This window comes from Cinclus cinclus, chromosome 2 (assembly GCF_963662255.1).
Source record: "Cinclus cinclus chromosome 2, bCinCin1.1, whole genome shotgun sequence".
NCBI classification, from domain to species: Eukaryota; Metazoa; Chordata; class Aves; order Passeriformes; family Cinclidae; genus Cinclus; species Cinclus cinclus.
Window position 1 is genome coordinate 117556410 of NC_085047.1, and position 15160 is coordinate 117571569.

Here is a 15160-nt window from a genome sequence, read left to right on the forward strand (position 1 = left end):
ATCATGGAATGGCTGGGCTGGGGAGGGACCTTAAAGCTCATCTTGTTCTGACTCTGTGACACAGGCAGGGAACCTTCCTCCTTCCCACCAGGCAAAGATCCTTGCAATCCAAACACACTCACAAAAACCATGAACTGAGCTAAAAAAAAAACCAGTGAGTATCTTCAGATTTGGAAAAAAATATGAAGTGAAGGAGCTGTGGTTTCCTGCCCTGCATGAGTTATTAAGCTGACATTTTAACAACCTTGAAATATAAATCTCCCTGCTTAGCTGGCTAATGCCCCATTAGGTACGGGCCCCTGGCCAGGAATGGCCCAGCTGGTGATTCATTGACTTGGGGACATTTCCCTGGGCAGTTTGTTCCTGACCTGGCCACCACATCCACCTGAGGAGCAGGGCAGCAAGTTCAGAACTGCCTCCTCCATCATGTAGAACCATTCTGAGAAATGCCAAGGATCAGGCAGATCCACGGACTCACAGAACAGTTTGGGCTGGAAGGGCCTAAAGCTCATCCCATCCCAGCCCTGCCATGCAGGGACACCTTCCACTGTCCCAGGCTGCTCCAGCCCCAAATATTGACAAACCCAGGGGGGCAGCTCATTGTTCTTAGAGCTGCCCACAGCAATGTGCTCTCCTGACACATTTTCCTTCTCGAGCTCCATCTCCTATCAAAAATCACATGGCTGCTCTGTGCAAACATTCTTTTTTTTTCTTTTTGCTAAGAAAGCCAACGCAAACACGAACGTTCTGAGGACATTGAAAAAACCCAGCGACAGGAGCAGCTTTTGTACCCAGCTCCGTTATCTTCCCTGGTAGACAAACAGCCTTTAATAAAGAGACTTTCATTTCCCCTGTGTCCGTCACAGGGTGCCACCTTTGATCAAATCAGAGGAAAATAAAACAAAGAAAAGAAGAAACATGTTGCAAAAAGTGAAAAACTTTGGGGGGTTTTGATCTGAAATCATGAATCAGTGTCTTCCCATTTCTTTTGAAGTGATGGCAGCATTACTGGCGTGGTTGGAGCCAGGATTGCTGGTTGGATGTCTGTGTTGATCCCAGCTGCTGTGAATTCACATGAACACACCTGGTGTGTCCATGGCTCCTGCCCTGCATCAGGAACACCAGCTTTGATCAGCCCCGACCAGAATGGTTCCACAGCTCCCGCCCTGATGCAGGGCACAACATTTAAAGGAGTCCAGACCCCGGCAGAGCCATTCCCCAGCATCTCCGGGGTCACCACCCCTCCAAATGAGACACCTGAGGTCCAGGTGTGCAGCAGTGGTTTCCCCACCACAGGCAGGTCTAAAAGAGCTTTGCAGCCCAGTCAGGCTGTGGGACTGGCAGGTGCTGGCTGCCCTCACAGTCAGGGCAAAAGGACATTCTGCAGAAATGGCTTGATCTGCTCCATCTCATGAGTAACATCAGGAACAGCCCGGGCCCTTTGTGGCCCTTTGTCATGCCACAGGTGACATGGGGTCAGACCATCCCACTGCTGGCACTGCCATGAGAGCTGGACAGTGGAGCCTCCAGAAGGGGCTCCCCAGTCACCACAACCAAAACTGGGCACTGCCTGGCTGAGGCAGAGCTGTACTGGCCAAGACAGAAAGCATCCCTGTAGGATGTGGTGGGGGTAGGAGACCACTGTTCCTTTACATACCACTCCAAGGGCTTGATGTGCATTCAGGAGTCACAGTTTGAGGGAAACGTTTCCCTCAAACACAGGACAATAAAGGCTTTCCCAAACTCTCAGGGAAACACCTTCAGCAGCAAGAAGTGCCACGGTCCCTCAGCAAGGAGCACAGGAGGATGTATCCCCCCGTGCCATGGTGAGCGGTGTCTTGCCCATCCAGCCATGCCCATCTGCGCTATGCTTCACTCTGGAAGCCAACGAGGTGTTCACAGTCTGGAAACTGTTAGAGGGGTGAAGGAACAGGCAGAGATGAAGCTGTAGGGCAGCAAACATGGCCAGCTGTAGCAGGTGACAGGCAGCCAGCAGCTCTAAGTGCCTTGATGCTTCTCAGCTGGACCCACCCAGACTCTGCCAATGAAGGAAATTCAGGGGAAGCAACTTCAGGAGAAAGCAGCAGCAGTGAAGGTGCTGATGACATAAGCCCACGTTTCCAGGAACCACACCACCTCCAGCTTCCCTTGAACCCCTTGGGCAAACCGGCTCCTTGAGGCCAAGAGTTGCTGCAGCCTTTGGTGCTGCTCTCCAGACCCCATCCCACACCCCCCTGCCCCTGCTCAGCACCTGCCCCCCAAGCCAGGGCATGGACACTCCCCCGTGGGGCAGAGCAGGCGGAGGACACGCTCCCGGATCTGCCTGGTCCTCACCCCGTACACAATGGGGTTGAGCATGGGCGGGACCACGACATAGAGGTTGGCCAGCAGGATGTGGACGTGGCTTGGGATTTGGTGGCCAAAGCGATGCGTGAGGAAGGAGAAGAAGGCGGGCACGTAGAACATGAGGATCACGCACAGGTGGGAGCCGCAGGTGCTGAGGGTTTTGAGGCGAGCCTCGGGTGAGGGGAGGCGAAACACGGCCCTGAGGATCAGCGCGTAGGAGACGGAGATGAGCACGACGTCCAGCCCCGAGGAGAGCAGCGCCGTGGTCAGCCCATACCAGACGTTGGCCCGGATGTCGGCGCAGGCCAGGCGGGCGATGCCCATGTGCTCGCAGTAGGTGTGGGGCATCACGTTGTGCCCGCAGTAGGGCAGGCGCTTCAGCAGGAAGATGGGAGGGAACATGATGCAGAAGCCGCGGGCCACGGCGCTCACGGCGATTTTGGCGATCACCGAGGGCGTCAGGATGGAGGCGTAGCGCAGCGGGTCGCACACGGCCACGTAGCGGTCGAAGGCCATGGCCAGCAGCACAGAGGACTCCACGATGAAGCTGAAATGGGTGAAGAACATCTGCGTGACGCAGGCGTCGAAGGAAATCTCCCTAGCGCTGAACCAGAAGATGGCCAGCATTTTGGGCACCGTGGTGGTGGACAGCATGAGGTCAGAGAGAGCCAGCATGGCCAGGAACAGGTACATGGGCTCGTGCAGGCTCCGGTCTGTGGCGATGACCAAGAGGAGGACCAGGTTGCTGAGCACTGCCGTGAGGTACATCAGGCAGAAGGGGACGGAGATCCAGATGTGGGACTCCTCCATGCCTGGGATGCCTGTCAGGACAAAGGTGATGGGGTCGAAGCTGCTCTCGTTGAGCTCGTGCATGGCGCTCCCGTGCTCAGGGTCAGCCTGGCTCAGCTCTGTGCAAGAAACAGAAGGGATGGACGACACCTGTGAGCCTGGATTGGCCCAGGACACCTGGCAGAGGTTGAAATTCAGGACATGAGTTACATGGCACCTGCCTTCCCCCCTAAGGGGTTCCCTCACTGTGTTTTGTACAAAGGACCCTGTTTGTTCTGTCAGTCCTACAAAGTGTGTCTGCAAGGAAAACATCTCTGTTCTCCCATTGCCACTGCTAAACACGCCAGGCCTTTTTCCAGCTCTGCCTTATCCACTGCCACACAAACCTTGTAAAAGTCATAGAAATAGTCCTGAAAGCTCCCCTCAGCCTTGTCACAGTCAGTGGCTACATCTGTGAGCACACACGGAGCTGCATCTGTGGTGGGACTCCAGGTTCCTCCAGGGAGGTGGAATGGCACAATTCCTCACCCTGCTCAGACCAGTGACCAAAGTTCTTGTAAAAAAAATTTAAAAAAAAAAAAAAAATGCTTCCCAGGTATCATTGTTGGCAGGGTCTGGGATGTGACTGGCATCCAACTACACCTCTGAGGGCTGTGGCCACCTGTCAAACCTCTCACTTGGAGCCTACTCTTCTCCAGCCTGAACAGCCCCAGCTCTCCCAGCCTGGCTCTAGAGCAGAGGGAGCCCTTTCTTTTCCTGCCCTTTGCTTCATTCTTTTTCCACTCCTTCACTAAGAGGGACAAAGACGTGGTGGACTGCACAGAGTGATCCTTGGATAAAGAAATTCTGGCTCAAATCAGGAATACCCCAGAGAGACACCCCAAATGCAGAGCTCTGCACTGATGCTCAGCCCTGGCACTGTTCCAGCCTCTGAGCTCAGTTTTCCCAGTTCCTGAAGTGCTGGGGCAGCCTGAGCTGGGAGCACTGTCCCATGACTGACCAGCCTGAGGGGATCTTTAAAGATTTGAATAATGCAAACAAAGCTGCAAGTCCTCCACAAAAGCTTTGCCACGAGAAGGGCTTTGAGGAGAAGGAGCACCACAGGACTGCTGGGTTTGTGTGCTTCCCTCCCCTCACCCCCAGTTCCCATTCCCTGTGTAAACTCCATCATACATTAGAAAAACTCCCTTACATCAGGGTTGGGATAGAGGAAAACCAGTTAGATTCGGACCAAAGATAAACCTTCCCTGCCTGCAGCCTGATTCACTTTCATTGCAAGCAGCAGGTACCCGAGGCAGACGTGTTTGCATTTCTAAGTGCTTCCATTAAGGACTCTCGGCCTCCCTGAACCAAAAGTCCACTGAAAACATGGCTCAGTACAGAAAAGACCTTCAGCTCATCGCAAATATTTGTCCAGTCACCTCTTCCACCTGAAAACGCACGTCACCAGGTGAATGAAGCCAGCGTGGGTCTGGGGCAGGGGATTAAATCTGCCTGGGAGCATTCCCAGGCTTCAGCACCAGCCGGTGTTACCGTGCACAGGTACAAAGCAGCTCCGCAAGGCTTTCCACCTCCACTTCCCAGAAATACAGAAATCTATTCCTCTCACATACTCCTTTGCTTCCCTTCAGTCTTTCCAAACAGAATCACTGCCCCAAACCCCATTTTGACATAAAAAGACTCACCAAGGGCCAGCCCCGAGCTGGGAGGAGGAACCACAACCCCGGCTGGAGCAGAGCCCGGGGACCCAAAGCCCCCAGTGCTGCCAGGGCTGATGGTACCGATCCTCCCCTCTCCCACACCTCAGAAACAGCATCAGCCCCTGCACCTGGGGAGGTTTAAATTGCCGGTGCATTAACCATTAACAGCACTTAACACTCCCGGCTGAGGCATTTCCTGCTTTTCCAGAATTTGCATTGCAAGTGAATTTCCTCTCTCCTTGCTGGGCTCTGGGCCTGAGCAGGAGATGGGCACAGCCTGAGCACTCCTGGGATCCAGAGCATCACGGATGTCTGAGAATGTTTTATCCACAGCGGGTGAAAATTGTCTCGTTCCACTGCTGAAACCTCCCTGAACAGTCCCCTCAAGCTGCCAGGTCCCCTCTGGCACCCAGCCCCAGCCCATGGGCAGTGATCTGCCTTCATGATTATAATTATTGTGGAGATCATGGATCAAATCAACAATCTACAAAATCGTGATTAGGAAGGAATTGTTCCCTGGCAGGGTGGGCAGGCCCTGGCACAGGGTGGAATTCCCAGAGCAGCTGTGGCTGCCCCTGGATCCCTGGCAGTGCCCAAGGCCAGGTTGGACATTGGGGCTGGGAGCAGCCTGGGACAGTGGGAGATGTCCCTGCCATGGCAGGGGTGGGAATGGAATGGAATGGGATGGGATGGGATGGGATGGGATGGGATGGGATGGGATGGGATGGGATGGGATGGGATGGGATGGGATGGGATGGGATGGGATGGGATGGGATGGGATGGGATGGGATGGGATGGGATGGGATGGGATGGGATGGGATGGGATGGGATGGGATTTAAGGTCCCTCCCAATCAAAAGCATGCTGGGATCCCTGATTCTGTGACCTCTAAGATCATCAAGTGCAAAAAGTGTTGCCAGAAAAGTCAGTATTGAGAAGTGTCCTGCCCCACCCAGTGACACTGATCTCAGTCCCAACCCCTCCTTTCACATCCCTCCTTTGCCTGGGACACATCTCCCTCCTCCCCCAAAGACAGGGCTCCGGGGGTAACAAGGAAGCAGGACTGGGAGGTTCTGCTCTTGCAGAAGGATCCTGGATCCAGGAAAGGCAACAACACTGAGAAGGCACCATCACTCCTGCAGCAGCTGTGGAAATGTTCAACGGGAGCCATGCAATTACAATACTGGTGCTGTCTCTCCTCTGATGCCTTGTGCATCTCAGAATGCAGCATTTGGGTTGGACTCCCCATCCTTTGGTGCAGGAGGGGATTTGGATGATGCTGTGAGCTCTGCTGGGCTTGCTCCAGGGTGGGCTGCAGTTCCTCCTATGACACCATGCCCATCCCTGCTGCCAGCCCCGAGCCTCTGAGTACTGGCAGGGCAGGAGCTGCACGGGAAACTTGTCACTTGAAGGTTGGACTCGGTGACTTGGGAGGTTTTTTCCAAGCTCAGTGATTCTGCCATTCTGTGGAGCTGAGGATGTGCTACTGCTGTGCCTCAAGTATGGAGCTTGCTCCAGGAGCTCCAGGTTTCCTTCCTGCCTCAGACTCTTCCCACCTGGGCTGGTTCCCTGCACCCTATGCCATAGGCACCCCAGAAACACCCTGCACAGCCCTGCCCCACCGTGAGCCACATCCCATCCCACAGCAGTACCTGGGAGACTTCAGGGGGCAGGAGCCTTGGGGGGGGCAGCAGGACCCTGGATCCAGCAGGGCAGGGGCTGATGGAGCAGCAAGGATGGAGTCCCAGGAGTAGAGAATGTCACTGGGAGGGAGATGTGGGGCTGTCCCCGGGGCTGGGGCACACACAGGAGAGGAAGAGGAGAACGGAGAGCTCATGGGAGGCTCCAGCCTGTGCAGCAGAAATGAGACATGGATAGCACCCTCGTATGTGAGTGGAGAACTGCTGAGACTTTGGGAGAGTGACTCCAGAAGTCCCTCTGAGGCAAGAAATGGTCCTGCAGCCAGGCAGACCCACCGGGCTCTGGTATGGTCACCCGAGGCTCATGGTGGCCTCCCCCAGCGTGGGGGAAGGCAGCTGACAGCCAGGGACCACACCTTGAGCCACTTTGGTTACTGGGTAGGCTGGGAGGGTCCCGCTGGACACTGCAGAGGAGACCAGGGAGGGAGGTCCTGCAGCCTGGCACAGTGGGACATGAGCCCCAGGTTCCTCCAAGCCCTGGAGAGTGTCCATGGTGTGTCCTGGGGTGGCCCCCACTGAGCCCTCCCCCATCCCCTCGGGGTGAGGGGCGTTTGCACCAGGGCTGCAGCAGGACCTGGCTCAGAAGAGCGACAAGGACCCAGAGTGTCCAAGGCCAGGGACGGGGCTTGGAGCACCCTGCCCCAGGGGAAGGTGTCCCTGCCCATGGCAGGGGTGGGACAAGATGGGTTTAATGTCCCTGCCAGGCCAGACCCTTCTGTGATCCACCCTGCCTCATCCCAGTGCCAAGGGTCACCGAGCTGCTCGTCCCCCGGGGTGAGAGCAGTGACAAGAACAGTGACAGCAGTGACAGGGACAGCAGTGACAGGGACAGTGACACGACAGTGACAGCAATGACAAGGAGAGTGACACGGACACGAAGCCAGCCCCGCTCAGCCCAGCCCTGTCCCTGCCCCACTCCTCAGCTGCACCTTTCCCAGGCTGGGCTCAGCAGCTCCAGCACAGCCCGGGCACACAGGGCTGCTCTGCTGTTGTTCCTCGGGACATTTTTATCCATTTTATTTACTCACAGACCCTTTTGCTCCCAGGGCCTGCAGTGTGCACACTGGGACTGTCCCTGTCCTTCCTCAGTGTCCCTGAGCACGGAGAGCTGGACTGGGCTGGACTGGGCTGGGCTGGGCTGCACTGGACTGGGCAGGGCTGGATGGGCCTGGCCTGGGCTGGGCTGGACTGGGCAGGGCTGGACTGGGCGGGCCGGGCCGGCCATGCCCCTCTGCAAGGCTCAGCCAGGCCAGGCAGGCTCTGGGCTGATGCTCTGGGCTGGGGACACCCCTGGCTCTGCAGTTCCTCTCACCCCACATGGTCACCCAAGCCTAAATATGTCAGCTCCCCTGGACTGGTGACACCAGTGTTTGACAGAGCATGACACCAGTGTGACACCAGTACGTGTGGGGTGTGACAGCAGCTCTGAGTGGACACAGCAGGTTCTCTGCTACTGGGAGTACTGGGGATGTGGCTCTTGGTGTGCTGTGCTGCTGGCTCTGCCAGGTCGGGCGAGTGAAGTCCCCCAGAGCAGTCCCCTGTGGCCACAGGGGACACAGAGGAAGCGCAGTGCCTGCCCAGAGTGGCAGTGCTGGTGCTGCAGAGGTCAGGGCTGGTGTCCCCAGCAGCTCCCAGGGCCACAGCATGCTCTGGGCAGGGCCCACTGGAGCTCAGCCCTCCACCACCAAACCAGCAGGAACCCCGGGGTCCTACTGACACTGAGATTTGGGAGCCCCCAGCTGCCCCCAGCCTCACTTTCCCCTCCCGTTCCCCAGCCCCTGGAAGGGCTGCAGGGAGGAGCTGCGGTCCCCTCAGAGATGAGGACCTGACTGAGCAGGGCTCCACAGTAAGAGGGCTCCCACAATGTTTTCAGAGCAGACTCCAGCAAGAAAAGCCAGCAAAAGCACCCCAAAAGCCTCCCTTGGGGCTCAGCCCGTGGTCCTAAAGTGCCAGATTTTGTCCTTCACCCTGAAACCAGAACACTAAATCTTCCCTGAGAGTTCAGAGACCAGCAGGGCTTCTCTCCACATCAGCCTCGCTGGGTTATTTGCTTTTCTCTGCTTCTCTCACAGATTTAGGGGTGCCTCACACCACACATGGTCTCGAGGTGTCTTTCCTGCCTCCAGTACCGGGGCCACAGCCAGCTCTGCCACCTCAGGGGGCAGGACTGGGTTCCCCCTCAGGTCTTCTCCAGACACCAGGTGTGGATTTGTGTTTGTCTCCTCATCTGCAAAACCTCAGGGCAGATTTAACCCTGACTGAAGAGCACGGGGAGCACAGGGGTGCAGAACAGGATGTCACAGCCCAGAACAGCTCTGTGGTGAACCCCACACACCCTGAGGTCAGGAGAGCACAGATGCTGGAAGCGGCACCATGGATCTTCCAGAGCTGCTGTTCCTGCTCCTGGAGCATCTTCCCTGGCAGGAGCACCACCTGCACAGGATATGGCACAGCCAAGGTGGGGGTAATCCTCCTCCTTTGCATCAGGGCCAGGCCAGGTGTGCTCCAGAGACCTCTGCAGATCGTGGAATCATGGAATTGTTGGGGCTGGAAGAGCCCTTAGGGACCACCGAGCCTGTGCTTCCCCCAGCACTGCCTGGGCACCACTGACCCCTGTGCCCAGGTACCAATCCACGCCTTGGGCTTTGAAATCCCTCCAGGGATGGGCACTGCACCCATTTCCCCAAAATCCAACCTAAACCTCCCTTGGCACACCTTGCCTCAGTTTCCCCAGCTGTGCAGGGCTGCCTGGACCCTGCACTGCTCCTCCACCTGAGCCAGCAGTACCTGGGGGAGCCTGGGGGTGCAGCTGGGATGTTCCCAGTTTAACACCTTGAAACCCCCCAGCCCACATCATCTCAGAACTGGCTGCAGCCCCAGGGAATTCCCAGCACAAAAGGAGGGGGAAACTGAGGGCAGGTGGGACAAAGAGGTGGTAGAGGCTGAAACTCCACCTGGGACTCCAGAAACCTGCAGGAGTTTCCCCTGTACTTGCCCCGGTGAGTTCTGTGGTAGCTCCTGGGGGATCCCTGCCATTGCTGGGGGCGACAGAGATGGGCTGTGTGTACTGGTAAAACAATGAATTTACTGAAAAGCTAAATAATTACATAACTGGGTAATTAAATAATGAATTTCCAGAATAATTAAGTCATTGAGTAATTAAATAATGAATTTTACTGAATAAATAAATAAATAAATAAATAAATAAAGTCAGTAACTACATAGCTAAATACCTAACTAGATAATTAAGTGCCTCATGCAGAAGCAGCAGGCAATTTATTATCTAGCTAATTAATTGTTTCAATTAACTGCACTCTCTGCCCTGAGCCACAGGGCAGCAGTGCCAGGGCTGCAGGGACAGCACAGGACCCCAGGACAGATGCACAGGTGGGCAGAGATTCACCTGAGCAGTGGCTGCACGAGCCACAGGAGCTGCTGTCCCACCCCTGGAACCCCCCAGGACCACTGAGGGTGGAAAAGACCTTCAAGGTCATCAGGTCCAAGCTTTGATCACCCCTCTCTGACACCACTGAGCCCAGCTGCTCCCCCAGTACTGCCAGGGCCACCCCAACCATGTCCCCGAGGGTCACACACACCAAGGTGTGTACGTGTGGCGGCAGCAAGGGGAGGGGAAGCGCAGGTCCGGACAGCTCCAGCCACAGCAAGGTGAGGAATTCCCGTGGGGGGTCCCTGCTTGGGGAAAGACCCACTCAGCACAGGCTGAACCCACCATGGCAAATACTGTCACCAAAATGGCATGGAATGGCATGGAGTGACGTAGAGTTACACATAATTACACATGATTACATGTAATTACCCTCCTGACTCATGCTGCAGTGACAGCTGCCCTGCTCTGCCTGGCACAAGGGTGGGCAGCAGCTTCCCAGAGCTCAGAAAATCAACAATCCCACCAAGGAAACTGCCCCGGCTCGGGGCTGTGCAGCTGCAGCTGGGAGCTCCTGCCTGCACGGGGACTCTCCAGCTGGGCAGTGGGACAAGGAACATACAAGTGGGGTAAAAACGGGGCCAGGTCTGCTCTGCCACTGTAGGCAGCAGTGGGACATGGAGCTGGCCGAGGGGCAGGAGGGAGAGGGACATCAGAGCTGTGCTCGGGTTCCTGGCAGGGCTGGCACACCCTGAGGAGCCCAGTGGAGCCCACGGGTCCCCCCTGTGCCACTCTCTGATGAGGGTGCTTCCCAAGCACATCCTCATTTGGGATGAGGGAAGTCCATGCCCACCCTGCTCCTTGCGGTGGCTCAGTAGCCCTGGCAGCATCCTCCAGGCCACGCTGGTGACACCAGAGCTGCCACTTCTTGTGCTGTGTCTCTTCCAAAGCCGTGGGTCTCTCCAGGACTGGTGCCATTGGCCAGGACCAGTGCCCCTGTCCCTGAGGGTCCCAGGGTCCCCCCTGTCCCGTTCAGGAACCAAAGGCTCTTCTCTCTCGCAGGTTGTGCTGGAACATCCCTCACTCTGTGTCTGATCCCACAAGTGCACTGTGGCAGCATTGCTCCCTGCACTCCTGGAGCTGAAACATCCCCCCAGGGCTGGAGACAAACAGTCTGGTCAAATTCTGGGGAAATGATGGATAGAAAAGGGAGTGAGGAAGACTCCAGCTGACCATGGGGCCATGCCGTGGTGTGGGACAGATCTGGACAGTGACAGCCCAGGCCAGGGGATGGAGATTTCTGGCCAGGAAGCAGCCCCAGGAGGGAACCCAGCACATTGTCACTGTCACAGTTTGAGGATTGAACTGGGCTTGGGATCAGGTCTCCATGGGATCCTGCACCTCTGTGCACACACAGGCTGGGGACAGGTTTGGGTGCTGCCCTCATGGTCCATCCAGTGGAGAAGGGATCTGGAAAGGGCCTTAGCTGGAGACAGAGTGCTCCATCCCATGGTCTGGGAATGAGTGAAGAGCTCTAAGGGACGTCAGCAGACCCTGTCCCATCCTGAACAGCAGAGTCCCTGTCGGATGGAGCAGGATATTGTGAGATGATGGAAAAAATCCCTGAAGACTTGACCCTGCTGTACTGTCTTGAGCAATGTCTGAGGGATGATTGATGTTGTCCCAGGGGATGATGGATATTGCCCCTAAAAGATGATGACTATTGCCCCCAAAAGATGGAGAATATTGTCCCCTGTCTGCCTCAGGAAGCACTTAGCAATTCCCATCATGGGACCTGAAGTGTCCTAATCACAGAATTATTTGGGTTGGGAGAGACCTTAAAGCTCAACCAGTCCCAACCCCTGCCGTGGGCAGGAACACTTCCCACTGGAGCAGGGAAGCCCAAATTTTATTCAAGATGGGAACGATTAGACATTCACCTTTGCAGAATATTGAGTTATTTGCGTTTTGAAGGGCAGCTCTGGATGAGCTGCAGGAGTGCAGGGAGGCGAGGTGGAGCTTCACACTGCAGGGGATGGACAGCAGCACTGACAGCAGGGATGAGCAGGGCTTTGGGAGCCAAAGCAGGGACGGAGTGGCCTGAGGCGGCTGTCAAACATAAAGCAGAGCCTTGCTCACCAAGGTGCAGGAGGGAGGAGCAGGGGCAATGTGCGTCAGCAGCGCGGCCAGGGGTGAGGTGGCAGCAGTGACCTTCAGTGAGGGCACAGGGAAGGTCTCCCAGGAACCCAACAAAAGAGCCATGGCCACGAGGACACGGATACCAGGAGCGCCGCAGAGCAAGGTGGCAGCTGCACGTCCCCACAGCTGCAGATTCACGGATTAAATTGAGTTTGCAAATTAAATTCCTCAAGAGATAAAGAACCACACGCGGCTGGGGCTTCAGCACTGAGAGTCGAGTGATAACCCAGGGCAGCAGCCCCCGAGCCCGGAGGGATGGGGGGCACGGCAGGAACAGGGCTGGGGCACAGCAGCTCAGGACCTCAGAACTGCAAACACAGCCTGGCTTTGGCCACCAGGAATCACAGAACCAGTAAGGCTGGAAAAGCCCTCCCAGCCCACGGAGTCCCAGCTGTGCCCCACGGCCACCTTGTCCCCAGCCCAGAGCACTGAGTGCCACGTCCAGGTGACACCTGCAGGGATGGGCACTGCAAACCTCCCTGGGCAGCTCTTGCCAAGACCTGAGCACCCGTTGAGTAAAGAATTATTTTCTAATACCTATTTTTTCCTAATATTTAATGTTTCCTTGCATCTAATTTTTCCCAGAGCTGTTGGGAACACAAAAGCCACTATGGAGAGTTGGATTCCCAGCTCCAGAAGAAACAAACTTTGATAGTAGGACAGAGACACACCAGGACATGGAGCTGGAAAGTGGTGGCCAAGGCAAGCTCCAACTTGGATGGCCAAAGGAGGGCAGAGGGGAGCCACCAGAGCCAAACTGAGTGTGAGACAAAAGAATTGCTGCAGGTGCTTCCAAGACAGGGAAATCCATGAAATCTCAGTGGGCAGATGCCAGGGAGGCTGAAAGCTTGGGCAAGAGACTGCCACAGGGGGTCCCAACCATCCTCAGACCCTTTCTCAAAACTTCCAGAGCAGGGATCACCCCAGAGACCTCAGGGGGACAAGGAAGGGTCTCAGCCAGAGGGGACCCATGGGGCAAACGTAGCCTGGAAAGAGCAGGTGGGTGAATCTCAGCCCTTTTGGGTTTTCCCCAGCACAGGAAGGAGCTGGAGCTGCTGGAGAGAGCCCAGAGGAGGCACGGAGCTGCTGCAGGGCTGGAGCCCCTCTGGAGCCAGGCTGGGAGAGCTGGGGGTGCTCACCCGGACAGGAGAAGGATCCAGGGAGAGCTCAGAGCCCCTGGCAGGGCCTGAAGGGGCTCCAGGAGAGCTGGACAGGGACTGGGGACAAGGCATGGAGGGACAGGACACAGGGAATGGCTTCAAAGTAGGATTGGATGGGATCTTGGGAATTAGGAATTGTTCCCTGGCAGGGTGGGCAGGCCCTGGCACGGTGGGCAGGCCCTGGCACAGGGTGGAATTCCCAGAGCAGCTGTGGCTGCCCCTGGATCCCTGGCAGTGCCCGGTTCCAGGTTGGACATTGGGGCTGGGAGCAGCCTGGGACAGTGGGAGCTGTCCCTGCCATGGCAGGGGTGGGAATGAGATGGATTTTAAGGTCCCTTTCAACTCTTGACAAATCGGAACCGGGGAGTTCCATGAGCCCCTTAGATCCACAAATGTCTCTACATTTGGGAAGTTTGGATTGAAAGCAGAGGTACCATGGTCAGTCCCACTTTGTGGCATGTGCAGGGAGAATACCAGGAGTCCCTTGGGCAGCTGGAGCAAAAGCAATCAGAATAACTGAGCTACCTGACAGAGGAATTTATTCCAAAATGTACCAGCCTTGAGAGAGCTGGATGATGGATGAGGCTGATGATGTGAACCCCCAGTTAATGGAATGGGGGGGTTGTTCTGCGCTACCAAGTTGGGGTTGGCTGAGGACCATTGCCAGGGCCATGGAACAGCCACCAGCTCCTGGGCCATGGATCATGCCAGGATGGCTCTCCTGTGCCAGGCTGAAGCTCTTTGGAGCCATGGATTGTGTCAGGCTAGCTCGTCCTGTGCCAGAGGATCCTCCCATCCCCACAGTCGCAAACTCAGCAGTTCCTGCTCTGGAGTACAGAAGGAAAAGGACAAAGTGCCCCACTCCTGCCACTGGAAAGGGCTGGTCCCTCAGCTCTGCCACTGAAGTTTCTGTGGTCTTTTGGGAGAAGGTAAAACCCAGGAGCAGGGAAATGGGCATCCCCAAGGGAACACAGATCACTCCCCTTGCCACTGTCGGGAGCTGCTTCCCGAAAAAAAACCCAAATCCAGCAGCTTTGAGTGTGTCACAAGGGATTAGGAAGGATTAGAGAGGGATTAAAAGGGAAAGCTTTTAACATGAGCTGTCCCTGTGCCAGTTCTGCAGGTGCAGCAGGACCATCAGTGGGATGTGATGATCCACAGCTCCCAGCAGGGTTCCGGGCAGGGGGAACATAGGCCACCCCCAGTTCAGACACCCTGATAATACCAGTTTGGTGTTAAAAAGAGGCTTGTTGGGATAATTCACAGGGGAGGCGCATTAGCCAAATAAATCTGTTTAAGGGAGTGAAGGAGGAGGCGTAATCACTGCAGGATGAAGGCTTGGTTTAATCTCCCAAGGAGCAAATAATGGGGCATTAAGGTGTGGGGGATGTAGGCTCCAAGCAGCCTGTGCATTGGTCCTGGCCCTGGGGGCTTCCATATGGGAACCATGGGGGGGGGGGGGAACACCACAACCCTCAGTGCTGCAGGGCTCCCGGGGCTCCCCCAGACCAGACCTTGACTCCACCTGGGAATGGAAGCTTTGGGAAGCCTGCCACATGCTGGCTCTGCCACAGGCGTCTCAGAGATACCCAGCACCACCACAGATGTCCTGGGAACGGGAGGGAAGGTGGGACAGGGACACGAGGATGGGTCAGGAACACAAGAGTGCTTAGAGCAGCCTGGCTCAGACAGGTAAAGGTGTCCCTGATGGTCAGGTAAAGGTGTCCCTGATGGTCAGGTAAAGGTGCCCCTGCCGCTGGAATCAGAGCTCATTCCCAGCATCCCCAATGCTATGTCCCAGACAAACCAGTGGCATTTGGCACCAGGAAGGGTCAGCCCAGGCCAGCTGAAGGCAGTGTTGGCTGACTGCACAGGAGCTGCC

At 56.2% G+C, this 15160-nt stretch overlaps 1 protein-coding gene across 1 annotated transcript; it reads right to left on the reverse strand.

Annotated features, from left to right (window-relative positions):
- Window positions 1–2244: 2244 nt before the first annotated feature.
- On the reverse strand, window positions 2245–4990 carry LOC134058156 (olfactory receptor 52B2-like). The gene is made up of 3 exons (XM_062515256.1): window positions 4899–4990; window positions 4821–4837; window positions 2245–3254 (listed from the first exon to the last, which is right to left on the reverse strand). The coding sequence occupies exons 1-3, from the start codon at window positions 4988–4990 to the stop codon at window positions 2245–2247; spliced, it is 1119 nt and encodes a 372-aa protein (XP_062371240.1).
- Window positions 4991–15160: the final 10170 nt, after the last annotated feature.